This window comes from Salvelinus sp. IW2-2015, linkage group LG15 (assembly GCF_002910315.2).
Source record: "Salvelinus sp. IW2-2015 linkage group LG15, ASM291031v2, whole genome shotgun sequence".
In the NCBI taxonomy this organism is placed as follows: Eukaryota; Metazoa; Chordata; class Actinopteri; order Salmoniformes; family Salmonidae; genus Salvelinus; species Salvelinus sp. IW2-2015.
In genome coordinates, this window is record NC_036855.1 from 61926270 (window position 1) to 61940768 (window position 14499).

Here is a 14499-nt window from a genome sequence, read left to right on the forward strand (position 1 = left end):
TCAATRAGGGATCATAGTTTKCACCTGGTCAGTCTATGTCATGGAAAGAGCACGTGTTCCTAATGTTTTGTACACGCAGTGTATACCATGACTACCACATAAGATAAAGGCTAAATGCCTAAGACACAGGGCCGAGGCAGATGAATGTGTAGTAATAGCCCTTCCATAGTGTCTGGAGTATCCCATGGGTGTTCCTAATGTTTTTTACACCGTGTATTTGATGCATGTGAAGTATGCTTTGACTAAATCAATTGGCCACATCCACATCAGTTGTGCACAGTGCGCGGTAAATTATATTTTAGTGCTGGGGAACATTTTCTCAACTACATCTTTGAATTACTTAATTATGCTCAGGAGATTAGTAAATACATACATACTACACACTCTCCATCCATTTTACTCCCTAATCTTGTTAAATATTTCCATGCGGGATCACGCGTTCATTAGAGTTTGTGTCAGTCTGAGAATCATGCGGTTGGCTTTCGCTATGAGAAAGGAGGAGTTAGAGAGGCGGTGGACCCTTTTAAGAACACACTGTCACTTTGTGTGCCTGAGAGCTCAGTTGGATAGGCCTCAGTTCACACATTTGTATTGCTTGGAGCCTATTTGGACGTCCAAATGGTACAGGATTTTCTCGCATGCGATCCAGCACCAAGGAGCTGTATTCAGACTAGGATTCTCATCACTTGGAAGTACCATATATGGGCTATGTGCAAAATACAGTTGGATAAACYTTTGAATCTAAACAGTTACTTGGGAAAGAGACGATTTCACATGGATGATTCTCCACTGTGAGCATCTGGGCTCTTCGCTCTGTGTTAAAGTTCGTTCTGGAGACCTCCGTTTGTGGGAAAATATCACTCCAATTTCAGGGTTGCGACATAAACGTGAGCTAAACTACTTTCACCTCACACATTCTGTGCTCTCTTTTTTCCTGTAGGATATGATGTCTATAGAATAACTTGTTAATTCTGTTACACTATAGAGACCACAAAGAAAATATKTTAAGGCTTTTTCTTTCCACCTCATCCAATAGCCTACTACAGCAGAGAGCAGCAGACATGACGGACAACACGTCTCAACATAACTTCATCATGCACCACCACATGGAGCTGAGCACCCTCACCATGTACAGCGAGAACAGCACCAAMAACACCAGCACCAGGGAGCAGAACTCTACGACCTGCTCGCTCCGCATTCCACARGAGCTGTTCCTGACGCTGGGCCTCATTAGTCTGGTGGAGAACATYYTAGTGGTGCTGGCCATCATCAAGAACCGCAATCTGCACTCGCCCATGTACTACTTCATATGCTGCCTGGCCGTCTCCGACATGCTGGTCAGCGTCGCCAACGTRGTGGAGACCATAGTYATGTTGCTCACCGAACACGGGCTGCTAGTTGTCACACCTGAAATGCTGCGGCACCTGGACAACGTCATCGACATCATGAACTGCAGCTCGGTGGTGTCRTCGCTGTCCTTCCTGTGCACCATCGCCGCGGATCGRTAYATCACCATCTTTTACGCGCTGCGTTACCACAGCATCATGACCACGCAGCGCGCCGTGACCATCATCGCGATGGTGTGGCTGACCAGCATCACYGCCAGCATACTTTTYATCGTCTACCACTCGCACACCGCCGTCATTGTATGCCTCGTCACCTTCTTCTGCATCACTCTTGTCTTCACYGCTGTGCTCTACATGCACATGTTYATCCTGGCGCACGTGCACTCGCGGCGCATCATGGCCATCTACAAGTCTCGCCGCCAGGGCACGAGCATGAAGGGCGCCATCACGCTCACTATCCTGCTAGGGGTTTTCATCCTCTGCTGGGGACCCTTCTTCCTCCACCTTATTCTCATCCTCACCTGCCCCACGACCCCCTTCTGCACCTGCTTCTTCAGCTACTTCAACCTCTTCCTCATCCTCATCATCTGTAACTCGCTCATCGACCCGCTCATCTACGCCTATAGGAGCCAGGAGCTGCGCAAGACACTCAAGGAGCTGCTCTTCTGCTCCTGCCTCACCTTTCGATGCGATTCCATACTTGAGTGTCTATTTCCATGGAAGTTCACATGACTGCAGGATTTGTTCAGGAATAAAAGATTATTTGATATTTGCGGCACTATTAAGCGAATGCCTGCCGTTGCTGTTGAATTAACTGAAATACATAGWTAATAAACTATGAGACTTCAGGTTGGATTGMRCACAACGGCACAGCCACGTTTGGGWCCTTTTACCAACCCCTGGCCTCYTCCATGTTGCAGGCCAAGCCATACATATATGCCATACTTGCGTGTCGAATAAATACTTGAGTCATAATCTGAAGCATTTATATCTAATTATACACAGCAAATGTGTGATCAGAATTGTAACACCCACAGTGTTAAATGTATCACTTTCTTAGAAATCATATGTAACCATTTCAAATAGCCTAGTGTTAAACTAACACTTTTAAATGTGTTGATAAATCAACACCCCAAAAGTGTTTGGTCCCTAGCAAATTCCGACTTAAATTAACACTTTATACGGGCTGATGCTGTTACACTTTCTCAGTGTTAACGAATTAACACCWCTGGTGTTACAGTAACTCATTTTGGAGTGTTATTTTAACACTTTAGGGTGTAAAGACTGCACATTTATTTCCCAGTGTTACTATTTTTCTGTGTATTTGTTAGTGACAGAGACATGATTGTTCCATTCGAGGGCTTTTAGTTTTCTAGCCTTCACCAAGTGAGTGACTAAGTGAATATTTGATCATAAAAATGTTATTATTTATGTTAATGCATATACATTACTTTTTTTTAAATTATGTTGAACCAACATGGAGTAAACATTGATTTGAAGTTTGTGCCCAGTACAGGGCACATTAGCAAGTCACATTATGCTGTTTTTCAAAGTGTTGTATAATTCCTATTGGAATCTAGTCCGTTTGGATATCCAACACCCACAACTGCAGTTAGAGTGACTGCCAAGGCAGGGAAGATTGATAAATGAGACTTCYTTAACCATCTTGAGATGGAACAACCATCTCAATAGCGGGTGAAATAAGGCCAACTACTTACAGATTGGATTAGTTTAGATTTTTTATTTATTTATCTTTGTTTAGTATAAGATCAATGAATCAATCAAGGTGCATGCAGAAACATAGGCCTAGATATTAAAACAAACTATTCTAAAAAGCAACCGGCAACAAAGCATGCTGGGAAATATAATAATGAGGCCCCTCCCATGTCTTCAATCTGAGAGAGTTAACGGAAATTAACTCAACACAGCCGAGTAACAACAACACCACACAGTGTTGATTCCACTGTGATTCAAGTAACTTCATTTATTCACGGCAGGTGTTTTTTAAATTTCAATCCCACTGGTGTTATCCCCACCAGAATCAACACTCAGATATAACAYTCACAACACTTTTTACCTCAACACTGAGATTTTAACACCCTCAAATTTGCTGTGCAGTTATCATCTCCATACAACAGCAACTGACAGAACTTTTTCAAAGATGCCAATGTCTGTAAAAGCTGCGGGTCCAGTTTTCTCAGGCACCAAGAAACTTTGGTTTAACAGTACATTACTGTAAACTTTACAGTAATGTACTGTTAAACCAAAGTTGCTTTGGAATTTACGGTAACATACTGTACATTTTGTTAAAGTAATTTAGAGGTAACTGGCTGCCAGTAAGTTAAMATAAAAACCACATGATTATTTTACAGTGTACTATGTAGGACAAATAGTAATTTGTKCTTTAATCATATAGCCAACACTGGAAATATACTTTAAATAAGATATAGCAAGTGTTCTATTTAAAATAGGAAAGAATTTCCCGGAATGTTGTTGGGAAGAGGATGTTGTTTGAAAGAGGCTATTGTTGAAGAAAATTCCATGGACCTACTGATATACACTAGCCCTGATGCTTTGTATAGAGTCAAATAAAGATGCACAAAAATGAGTCATGAAGTTGTTTTGTACAAGAAAACAATTCTGTCACGTTTTGATTAAATAAAATGAATGCATTGTGAAGTTCAATAATAGCCTAATTGGTCTATATAGAGAGTTGCATTTTTATTTATTCACTCATTATTTGTTTACATCCAATTTCCAAGTATGTACAAAGAAGTTTCACGGTATGATTTAGGCCTAACTTAGCCCACTTAGGCCTTCGACGAAAATGGCCTATAAATTGAAATAAAACTTTGGTATTTCATGTAAAAAGTTTTATTGCAATCTTAAAACAGATCTGACAATTTAAGATTATCCTCACCATTTTAATGCAAATAATAATGTATGCATAGACAGAAACAAAATGTTTATTTCAATATGTATTTCACAAGTAGCCCATGTAATGTAGGCTAGGCATGTTTTTTAATTGTGTTATGGATGTACTGAATACTTTGAATGTTTCAACATATTTATAACATTTTCAAAAGCCTCRAGGGTATCAATATTCATCTCTTTAAACAATCCATGCTATTTTATGGCTGTGTGTCAAAACCAAGGCTCAAACTTATCTCGTTGTAAATGTGTACATTTGATTACTTTTTACTGTATTTCAACATATGGTCTTGCTATGGTCAAATTGTACTAATATATACTGAACAAAAATATAAGCGCAACATGCAACAATTTCAAAGATTTTACTGAGTTACAGTTCATATATGGAAATCAGCCAGTTGAAATAAATTCATTAGGCCCTAATCTATGGATTTCACATGACTTGGCAGGGGTGCAGCCCACCCACTTGCCAGCCAGGCCCACCCACTGGGGAGCCAGGCCCAGCCAATCAGGGGTGAAGCCATAGGTGGGCCTTAGAGAGCATAGGCCCAACCATTTGCCAGCCAGGCCCAACCACCACCGAGGCCGGATGTGGAGGGGTTGGCGTGGTTACACGTGGTCTGCTGTGGGGCCGGTTGGACATACTGACAAATTCTCTAAAACAACGTTAGCGGCAGTTTATGGTAGAGAAATTGACATTAAATTATCTGGCAACAGCTCTGGTGGACATTCCTGTAGTCAGCATGCCAATTGCATGCTCCCTCAAAACTTGAGACATCTGTGGCATTGTGTTGTGTGACACAACTGCACATTTTAAAGTGGCCTTTTATTGTCCCCAGCACAAGGTGCACCTGTGTAATGATCACTGTTCAATCAGCTTCTTGATATGCCACACCTGTCAGGTGGATGGATTATATTGGCAAAGGAGAAATGCTCACGTACATGGATGTAAACAGATTTGTGCACAACATTTGAGAGAAATAAGCTTTTTGTGCGTATGGAACATTTCTGGGACTTGTTATTTCAGCTCATGATGGTGTATTATTTAATAACAGCATCAGTAATGAGGGCAATGATAGTACGCATGATAACAATATAATTATAACACTATTGTTGTCATGATATCATTTGTTGCTATAATATTGTTGTAATATTGATAATTAATAATTACTATTATTATTGCAATACTAATAATAACATCATTAATCCCAAAATATTTATTGTTCTTATTGTTATTTTATGTACAGTGTACATATTGCATGTCATACATTTCTCAATCATGTAATGTTTGTTGATGTCAATCCTCATTTCTTTTAGTCAGTATGTGATCCTGTGGATTAAAAAAATAATAATAAAAAACTATTTTGGTCCAGAAGTGTAATTTCAACCTTTCTCATGCCACAAGTGATGTTATGTGATAATTCATTTAGTCCCCTCTTAAATACTGTATGTGTCTCTCTTGTCCATATAAAGGCCCACAAGCTCTCTGTCCTCAGTGTAACCTGGGCTGACCGTCTGTCTAACTGCCTCCTCTTTCAGACAAGAGGAGAGGTCTCTATCTAGGCCTACAGTCCACTGCTCTTCTAAGTCCTCCAAATAAAGCTTCAATCACTTTTAATATATTATTAAATCATTTTGAAATATAATAATTACTTCCTTTTTCTATTTCAGGTATCAATATATTTGAAGACACTATTTTGAATACAATAATACAATTATATACAGCTGTATTAGCCTGGCTGATACAAGACCAGGAAGGGAGGAGGACAGTTTGTTTTGAGCCAGGCTATACAGCTGTATACTTGCTATCATGGGATTGACAAATCATTTTTTCAAGGGATTTTAAATATGGAGAGATATGTATGCAAAATGCATTTATTTTTAGTTAAGCTGCCCACTGAGACACAAGGTCCATTCAACTAGCTGACCCCGGGGTGCTTTTTAATGGAAGAGGACATTTTTTAACTGATGGGGGAAATTAAAAGCTGCTTATGGGCATCTTAATTAAGTTGGATAAATTTCTGATCCCTGTTTTAAAATCAAAGCCTTTGAACCATAACCTTCACAAATCACCTAGTTCCTTTCCTTCAGGGTGAAATGAAAAGCGTGTTTGTCTGTGAGCTTTCTAGATTTCCTTTGCACTATTGTTTGTTGAATGACTTCAATTGGCAACCAAAGTCAACCAAAGCCATATGCTGTATGCAAAAATGTGACAGTAGCCTTCTATCAAATAAACAGAAAAGTGGTTGAGCAGCATCTGAGATTGAGAGTGTACTGATGATACTGTAACCTTTGTAACTTTGTGGATTTGTTTGTTTGGATGGACATAGTATCCTAACATCCTCATTAGAAGTAGGAGACAGAGCCAGAGGGCCACGGACTTCAGCCTGCCCTCCCCCCGTCCACCCCCCGTCCACCACGTGGTAGCCGGTCGTTGTGGGCCCTGGGGTAGGCTGTGTATTTTGGGAGGACTGAGCGCCTGGAATGCACTGTAATAACAGAGGGCTTTCATATCAACAAATATTTTTTTGGGGGGGCCCTTTATTAGGCATCAAATAGGAATTCCTGTCACTTCACTGAAGCAATAGAGGGGGAGGGGGCTGACACTCAACTGGTGTCTTCTCCATTAGCTCTGCTACACAAAGCTGCTCTGTTCACATCTTCCACTGCTTTGGCTTGACGAATCAACATGCTTGCCCTCATTGTTGCAACCCAAGGGAGGAAACATAAACCCCTTCCTGACAAATGAGTGCTATAGATTAAGAATATTTCCTCTACAAACTCAAATTCATCATAGTGCTTTATAATAGTTTTGGTTTTAGTGTAGTACAATGTAGTACATGATGAAGTCAATGTGGACATAGTGTAACTTCAATCATGCCCCTGTTGACCTTGGGTGCGTTCCAGGTACACAGGTTCTATGCAGGTCTGTGCAGATAAATCAGTACAATGACAGTGGAAGTGCAAAATCTCAGGAACCATGTAAATATTATGTAAGGGTCTACGTAGAAAACTGCTCAGAAAATGTGTATCTGGAACACACCCCTTATGTACGTGTGTCTCTGCATGCACCCTGCCATGCGTCTGAGGTCACCACATCCAATCAGAGAACATCGATAGAGGCRATTAGGCATGTAGGGGTTATGGATGGATGACTGAGGTTGGGATGAGATGGGTGCAGTAATCATTTAGTGGCTGGCATCCAAATGAGAGCTTGAAATCCTGACCTGATTGTACAGGCTCCATTGTACGGCTCCATACTGTACGTGTTTTCCCCAAGAAAGTCTGGTCTTAGCCCAATGTCTCCTAGTCACACTAGAATCAAATTAGGTAACCAACATTCTTACTTGCCTGTTGATGCCTTCTGCCTAACCCTGTATAGGTTATATTTTCAACAATGGTCTATACAATCAACTGAACGTAAGTATGAAACTGTAAACTGTATGATACGACCCCAATTTAAAAAAATTGCACAAGTATTTGTTTGAGTTCTGTGCATGGAAGCTTCCATGAAAATCTTAACTACAGTATTCTCTTCAGCAATATGTTAATTGGAAAGTGAGACATTACTGGGAAATGCTGAAATTAGCTGGTATGCTCATTTTTAAAGAGAGGTTAGATAAAGGACAGTTTGAAACTCTTAGGGAGACAAAATGTTAGGTATGGGGCCATACCAAGTGCCCAGTTTAATTGTGTTTGTGGGGTTTTGAAAACTCCACATTCAGTCCCTTTCTGAGATGAGAGGTTATACAGAGGTTATTTCAGACGTATTGGTTTACAATTTATTTCCCACAAGAAATTCAAAATACATCTCAACAGTGGTTTTGTCATGAATAAGAGGTCCTCAGAATCGACCAAAAATGAAGTGAGTCGTAAACTCACTTAAAACCTTTCAAATATGGATACTGTCTCATCAACAGTGCTTCATAATGTGAACTGCCATTTTACAACTGTTGACCAGATAACCCTGTCATCAAGTCAACTGGTGCTGTGTGACTCATCATGGCAATCTTCCTCACTAACGTTACTGGCATAATGCAGAGTCAGAGAAGGATAGATAAGTTATGAGATGCATGATTTAATAATTTTGACAGAAGTGTTATATGACAGTAACATCAATTTGATCAGCTTCACCACGCTCTGTGCCCCCGTGCCACTATTGGGGCCCTTTATATCAAACATGTTAGAGAGGCTCTGGCAATTTTTGACCACTAGATGGCCATATTGGCTTTGAGACGTGGGAGGGGCAGACAAGCAACTCTTGACCAGTGCAAAGCAAAGCAAAGCATTTAGCCTCAGTTTTTCTCACTACCCCCAGAATTGTCAGTGCATGGGCCAGTGTTCTGCAGACATGGTCTTGGAGACCCACAGGATGTGGATACTTTTGGGATTAAAGAACAGTGACATAGTCCATGATTCAACTCTCAGCTCTCATACCCAGTCGGATTCCATACATAATCCCTCTGATCTAGCTTTCCACTCCCTTGTCTATGGCAGTGTGGTCAGTAATGTAATCATTGGTGTTAGTGTCATCTTTAGAGGGACACTATGGTTTATTGATGTTCTAACAGGTGAACGCCCCTCTGCTAAAGCAGTTAGCTCAGCTGTATTATCAGACGAACAGGAAATCAACAGCTATCCCACACTATGTGGCTGATTAGCGACAGAGGCTCGCTCACATTGTGTGGATCTAGTTGCTAAGCAGCAGTGGATGGCAGACACTGAGGGGGCAGGGAAGAGGGGCGGGGGCTGTGGTGGCTGCCTCATTCTGGTCTCTGTGCTCTGAGCAGAGTTTCCGCAGCTGTTGGTTTCACGGGTGTTGGCTTGTCATCCTCTCCACAGGCTCTGTGTGAAGACAAAGCAGGCCTAAACGTCCAAATAGACTAATAGCTCATCACAATCATGTTTCTGGAAATCAGAACACACGGCTACTGGAACAGAGGCAACTTACAGTGTGAGATGTACTGTATGCATGTACTGTAGATGTCTCATACACACACATGTGCACACACACACACAAGTACACAAACAGGACCTGCTTCATTGCCAGACCATTTGTCCATGAGGAGTGCCACTGGAGTCTTCCTCAGAGCACTTAACCACATCTGCTACCTGACTCAGCAATCAATACATATCTCAGCGGGCAGAGACTGCAGAGAGTTGAGGCATAGATAAACATCCTTGGACCAGACTATTCACTGTATAATGATTGCAGTGTTCATGCTAATAAGGGCCACAGCAAGGTTGTGGTCATCAGTGTTCAACGTGCTCTACTCTTCCTCCCTGAATCTGCTGATACTGAATCATAATGTTTCTGAGATTACAAATATGGGACTCACTTTGGGCAAAAAATATTTTGCTGTCAGAAATTGTTCATCTCTGTCATTAAGGATATGTAGGTGTGAGTGATCTCCTAGTCTATAGAAACAATGCACCATGCCACAAGACTATGTGCACACAGAGMAAGAATCAGTCACACTGTTCAGTGTTGAAGATCATTTTCTCTCCTCTCTCATCTCCCTGACATCTAACTAAATTGTGTTGTTGCTTCCACCATGACTCTGGGATTTTTCAAATGTTGGTGGGCGTGTTCGTAGTGGTGGTGGTGGTGTGTGTGTGTGTATGTGTGTGTTTCTGACCAGCATCCCTTTGACAGCCACGACTAGACAAAATCTATTACTGACCCTTACCTTAACATTCACCAAATGTTAACCAATTCGAAAATGAAATATCGGTTTGCAAGTCTGCCGCGTCCCGTTAGTTTTTCCCTGACTCACACACTGGGATGCTCTGCCGCAAGTGTCTGCCATTGGTCAGCGACCGTCTCTCTCCAGGACATAGATGACGTCAGCAATTGGTGGAACATACTACCCGTTTCGCCACTCAGCAGACCTGCGCAAGATAAAACCTCCACTCAGCACATACCAATCCCTTTGCTTCCGTGTGCGACTGGGACCAGCGCCCTCTCCGACTCGCCCACATCCACAAGAAGACGAACATAACACACAGAGGACAGGATGAGGGAAATAGTTCATCTTCAAGCCGGCCAGTGTGGCAACCAGATCGGAGCCAAGGTATAAACAAAAAAATCTTCCCAACAGCTGACTAGTTTAACCGTTATAATATTTTTACGCAAGTGCCGTTGTGCCATTTTAAAGCATTGTGATATAATCTTTTTTTTTCATGTAATGCATTCGTATATATTTAGTTAGACCGAAGTTGTGGGGCAGCGGGTTTACTCAGTAACGTTAGGTTAGTTGAATAGTTTGGGATCCCCGCCTGTGTCGCAGATTGCGAGAGATGCGTAGTTCGGGTAGATGGAACTAAACTCAGAGACGGGAAAGGAAGTGAGGCCATTTCACTCGCTCCTTTTTTCTGGTTCATACACAGTCAATAGAGTAAACAGACCTGACCCAGATGCTGTCGCATTGGTGCCTATGGGAGAGCCCACACCTTAACCAGACCGGAACTGTGACCATTTGTTTTAATGGTTAACGGACAGAGATCCACCATCTTTTGTAAACCGCGAGTGTTGACGCACAGAAAGGCGTGGTGAGACACTGTTGAAAACCACCACGCCCTCGGGTGGACTGCAGGGGGGCCAGACAAAGGCTCGGACTGTTGGGGCTGGTCCCGCTGCGCAAACACTCCACTGAGGGCCCGAGTACAGTTTACAGGCTGCTGTAACAATGACAAGTATAGTTCTCTTTCTCTAAGCAGCATGCCAGCCTCCAGTAGATGTGGTAGTTGATGTCATATACGTCTATCTATATAGGCAATGTTTGACTTCGCAGCAAACTGAATGGATCAGTTAATCAAAGTTTTGTTAACGGAGGATCAAATTATGATAACTGGTCCTAAATTACCACTGCAGATAGCCTACAATCGCACTGACTAGTGGTTTGGGTTGCTGTCAGGTTTGATGGTCTATTAGACAGTGAGTCTTCAGGAAGGGTATTGCCTAAATGCTGAAAGCTTTTCTGTCTAAAGCTGTAATCCATTTTTTTATGGTCCGTGACTGTGAGGCAGTTTTTTATCCTACAGTTGACAGCTTCATATTTTGTTGTTGCTCTGTTTTGGATGACATCACCTGCACTTGCAGCCAGCCAATCAGGTGATGTTGTATGTGACCATCTAAAACTATACCGGTCTACAGTTCTTCCCCTCTTTTGTTGTGTTTTGACCATCTGGAGATAGCCTACATTAGTTCACTATGATCTGAGTCTCTACTGGAGCTGGAGACGATTTATCATGGATTTGTTCAACATGGTGGATCATAAATGGCAATCATTTCAGAGTGAAAGACATAGGGGGGCTAATGATACTGTCTCATTTATTATTCATAACATTTAAGGCAGCCTTTCCTGAGCCTCAGGTGCCTCCGTAGTGATTTTGGACAGCTACGTAACCTCCTCATCATAATCAGCCTCATCACCATAATCATCATTACCCAGAACCAAATCTACAACTACAGYATCAGCTGAAACATACTTGTTTGACCACAGCTGAACAAGTGAACGTGTCATGTGTCCACTTTCCTTCACTCCCTTCTGGAGTATTTCACTAGTGACTCAGCTCTTTTGCTGATTCTGACCACCGTTTCTCTAATGGGGCAGTTGTTGGGAAAATGACTTGTTCATAATGCTCAGGTTACTCCCAACAAAGAGAAACCCAGAGAGATGGGGAGGGGGAGAGAATGTGTTGGGAGTGGGACCTTTTGTCATCTGATATACTGCAATGGTGAGCTCATTCTGATGCTCAACTATGATATGGCAGTCTGTCTACTAGCACCACACATCTGCCATTGCTAATGCAGTACATGATGAAGTCAGATAACAACGGAAGAATCTACACTTTTGCCAGTGTAGCGATACTAACTGAGAATGAGAACGCAAAAATTCCCTACAGACTATTTAGTCATCTAACTCTCTATTTCTCTATCGCTGTCTAGCGGGTTCCCTTTAATCTCTCTGTCTCTCCTTTTCTTATTTATTTTCTGTTTCTTTGTTTGTACCCTAGAAGAGATATTGCCAGATTAAGTTACAGAGCCATAATTAAGGAACAAGAGGAACTCTTAATTACTGATTTAGATGGCAGGGGACATCTGTTTGGGACAGGATAGATAATTAGAGAACTAAGGAGTATCTTCTGCGGAGGAGAGGGAGGGAGTACTTCACCTGGGGAGAGGAAGAGGGACACCATTGTCGGAACTCAGACCTAAAATAGTCTTCATACTGGGTGTGGTGCCCTTGGTCACAGCAGTCTGGACAGATAGAGGAAAGGTTGTTTTTGTCAACACACTGACACCATATGGGATTAATGGTCACATCACTTCATGTTTTGGATTAACCGACCTGGAAGACCAGGTGTGTTGAGTTGAGGCAATCACTGAACTGATCAATTAGTTTAGATGGTCAGGTGTGGTGCCTTGTTGGAACAAAATCTAGTCGCTTACCCCTGTTCTAAAAGGAGGCAGGAATTCTAGTGCATATGGTAGAGCCAATTGATTTGAAGGACAAGGAGGAACAGGTAAAATGTGGAGAGTGGCCACGAATATGACACGTTCAAAAACAAATCAACAATCCCAAGAAAACACCTGCATTTCTTGAAGAAACAGGAGAAGTGGTTAGAGAGATGGAGGCTGTTTGTGCTCTCATACAATGTATGTGGCCAGTCGGCTGGGTGAATCACATGCTGGCGATGCCTCGGCACTTAGAGCCTGTGGCAAGGGTCCTTGAGCAGAGCAGCTCTTTATACAGTGTCACAGAACACACAGTATAAACACTGGTAAAAGAAACTGTAGTATATACCTTAGTAATTGATGTATGGTTTTGCATATTGTAGTATACTTAGTATTTACTGTAGTGTTTTTGCAGACTGTATTATACTGTAGTATTTACTATAGTGTATTTGTTTTATAATTGGCATAGAAGTGGAGGCTTTCACCTTCAGGAAACCTTTTGGAGAAATACTAATAATAGCACATTTTCCATAACCTGTAAATAGGATTGGGAGTCTGAACGGACAGCTCAGAGCTTCTGCTCTCTTCTATAACCTGTAGGGAATACAATATATGGTTTATACTTGGCATGTAGGTTTCTCACTTATGGCTGGCACAAATTGCGATATGGAGGAGAGGAATGAGCAGGGTGTATGCAAATTAAATACTGTAGTATTTACTGTAGTGAAAAATGGTAGTGTTTTTGTGGACATTACTGTAGTATTTACTACAGTTTTTTTTTCTGATAATACTGTAGTATTACTATAGTATCTACAGTATACTACAACATTCTATAGTAAGTACTACACATGATCAAGGGACACGGGTGTAGTATATTATTATACAGTTTACTATAGAATTCTATGTAGTATTCTATAGTAAACTGTAGTATTTTCTCATGTGGGAAGCATAGAGATGAGGAAGGCCTGTTGACTGTAGGGAGAGGCCTAGTGAGTCAGTGTCTCACTTGCAGCCAAGCTGTAGAGGAAAGAGACATATACAGCTCACAGCACAGACCAGCTAGGCTGATGCACTGGATCACGACACACAGAACGTACGGAGGGCCAATCAAATCAAAGTTTATTTGTCACGTGCGCCGAATAGAACAGGTTTAGACCTTACAGTGAAATGCTTACTTACAAGCCCTAAACAGCAGTGCAGTAAAGTAAAAATAGGTATTCGGTAAACAATAGATAAATAAAAAATAACTGTAAAAAATAACAGTAGCGAGACTATATACAGTTGAAGTCGGAAGTTTACATACACTTAGGTTGGAGTCATTAAAACTTGTTTTTCAACCACTCCACAAATTTCTTGTTATCAAACTATAGTTTTGGCAAGTCGGTTAGGACATCTACGTTGTGCATGACACAAGTCATTTTCCAACAATTGTTTACAGACAGATTATTTCAATTATAATTCACTGTATCACAATTCCAGTGGGTCAGAAGTTTACATACACTAAGTGACTGTGCCTTTAAACAGCTTGGAAAATTCCAGAAAATAATGTCATGGCTTTAGAAGCTTCTGATAGCCTAATTGACATAATTTGAGTCAATGTACCTGTGGATGTATTTTGATGCCTACCTTCAAACTCAGTGCCTCTTTGCTTGACATCATGGGAAAATCAAAAGAAATCAGCGAAGACCCAAGGTTCATCCTTTGGAGCAATTTCCAAAAGGTACCACGTTCATCTGTACAAACAATAGTACGCAAGTATAA

At 41.4% G+C, this 14499-nt stretch overlaps 1 protein-coding gene and 1 pseudogene across 1 annotated transcript; both read left to right on the forward strand.

Annotated features, from left to right (window-relative positions):
• Positions 1-178: 178 nt before the first annotated feature.
• On the forward strand, positions 179-5636 carry LOC111974276 (melanocyte-stimulating hormone receptor). Its single transcript, XM_024001950.2, has 2 exons — positions 179-887; positions 1037-5636. The coding sequence occupies exon 2, from the start codon at positions 1062-1064 to the stop codon at positions 2076-2078; it is 1017 nt and encodes a 338-aa protein (XP_023857718.1). The 5' UTR covers positions 179-887; positions 1037-1061; the 3' UTR covers positions 2079-5636.
• A 4506-nt stretch (positions 5637-10142) lies between these two features.
• LOC111974453 (tubulin beta-4 chain-like) overlaps positions 10143-14499 on the forward strand; it is a 15749-nt pseudogene continuing 11392 nt past the window's right edge.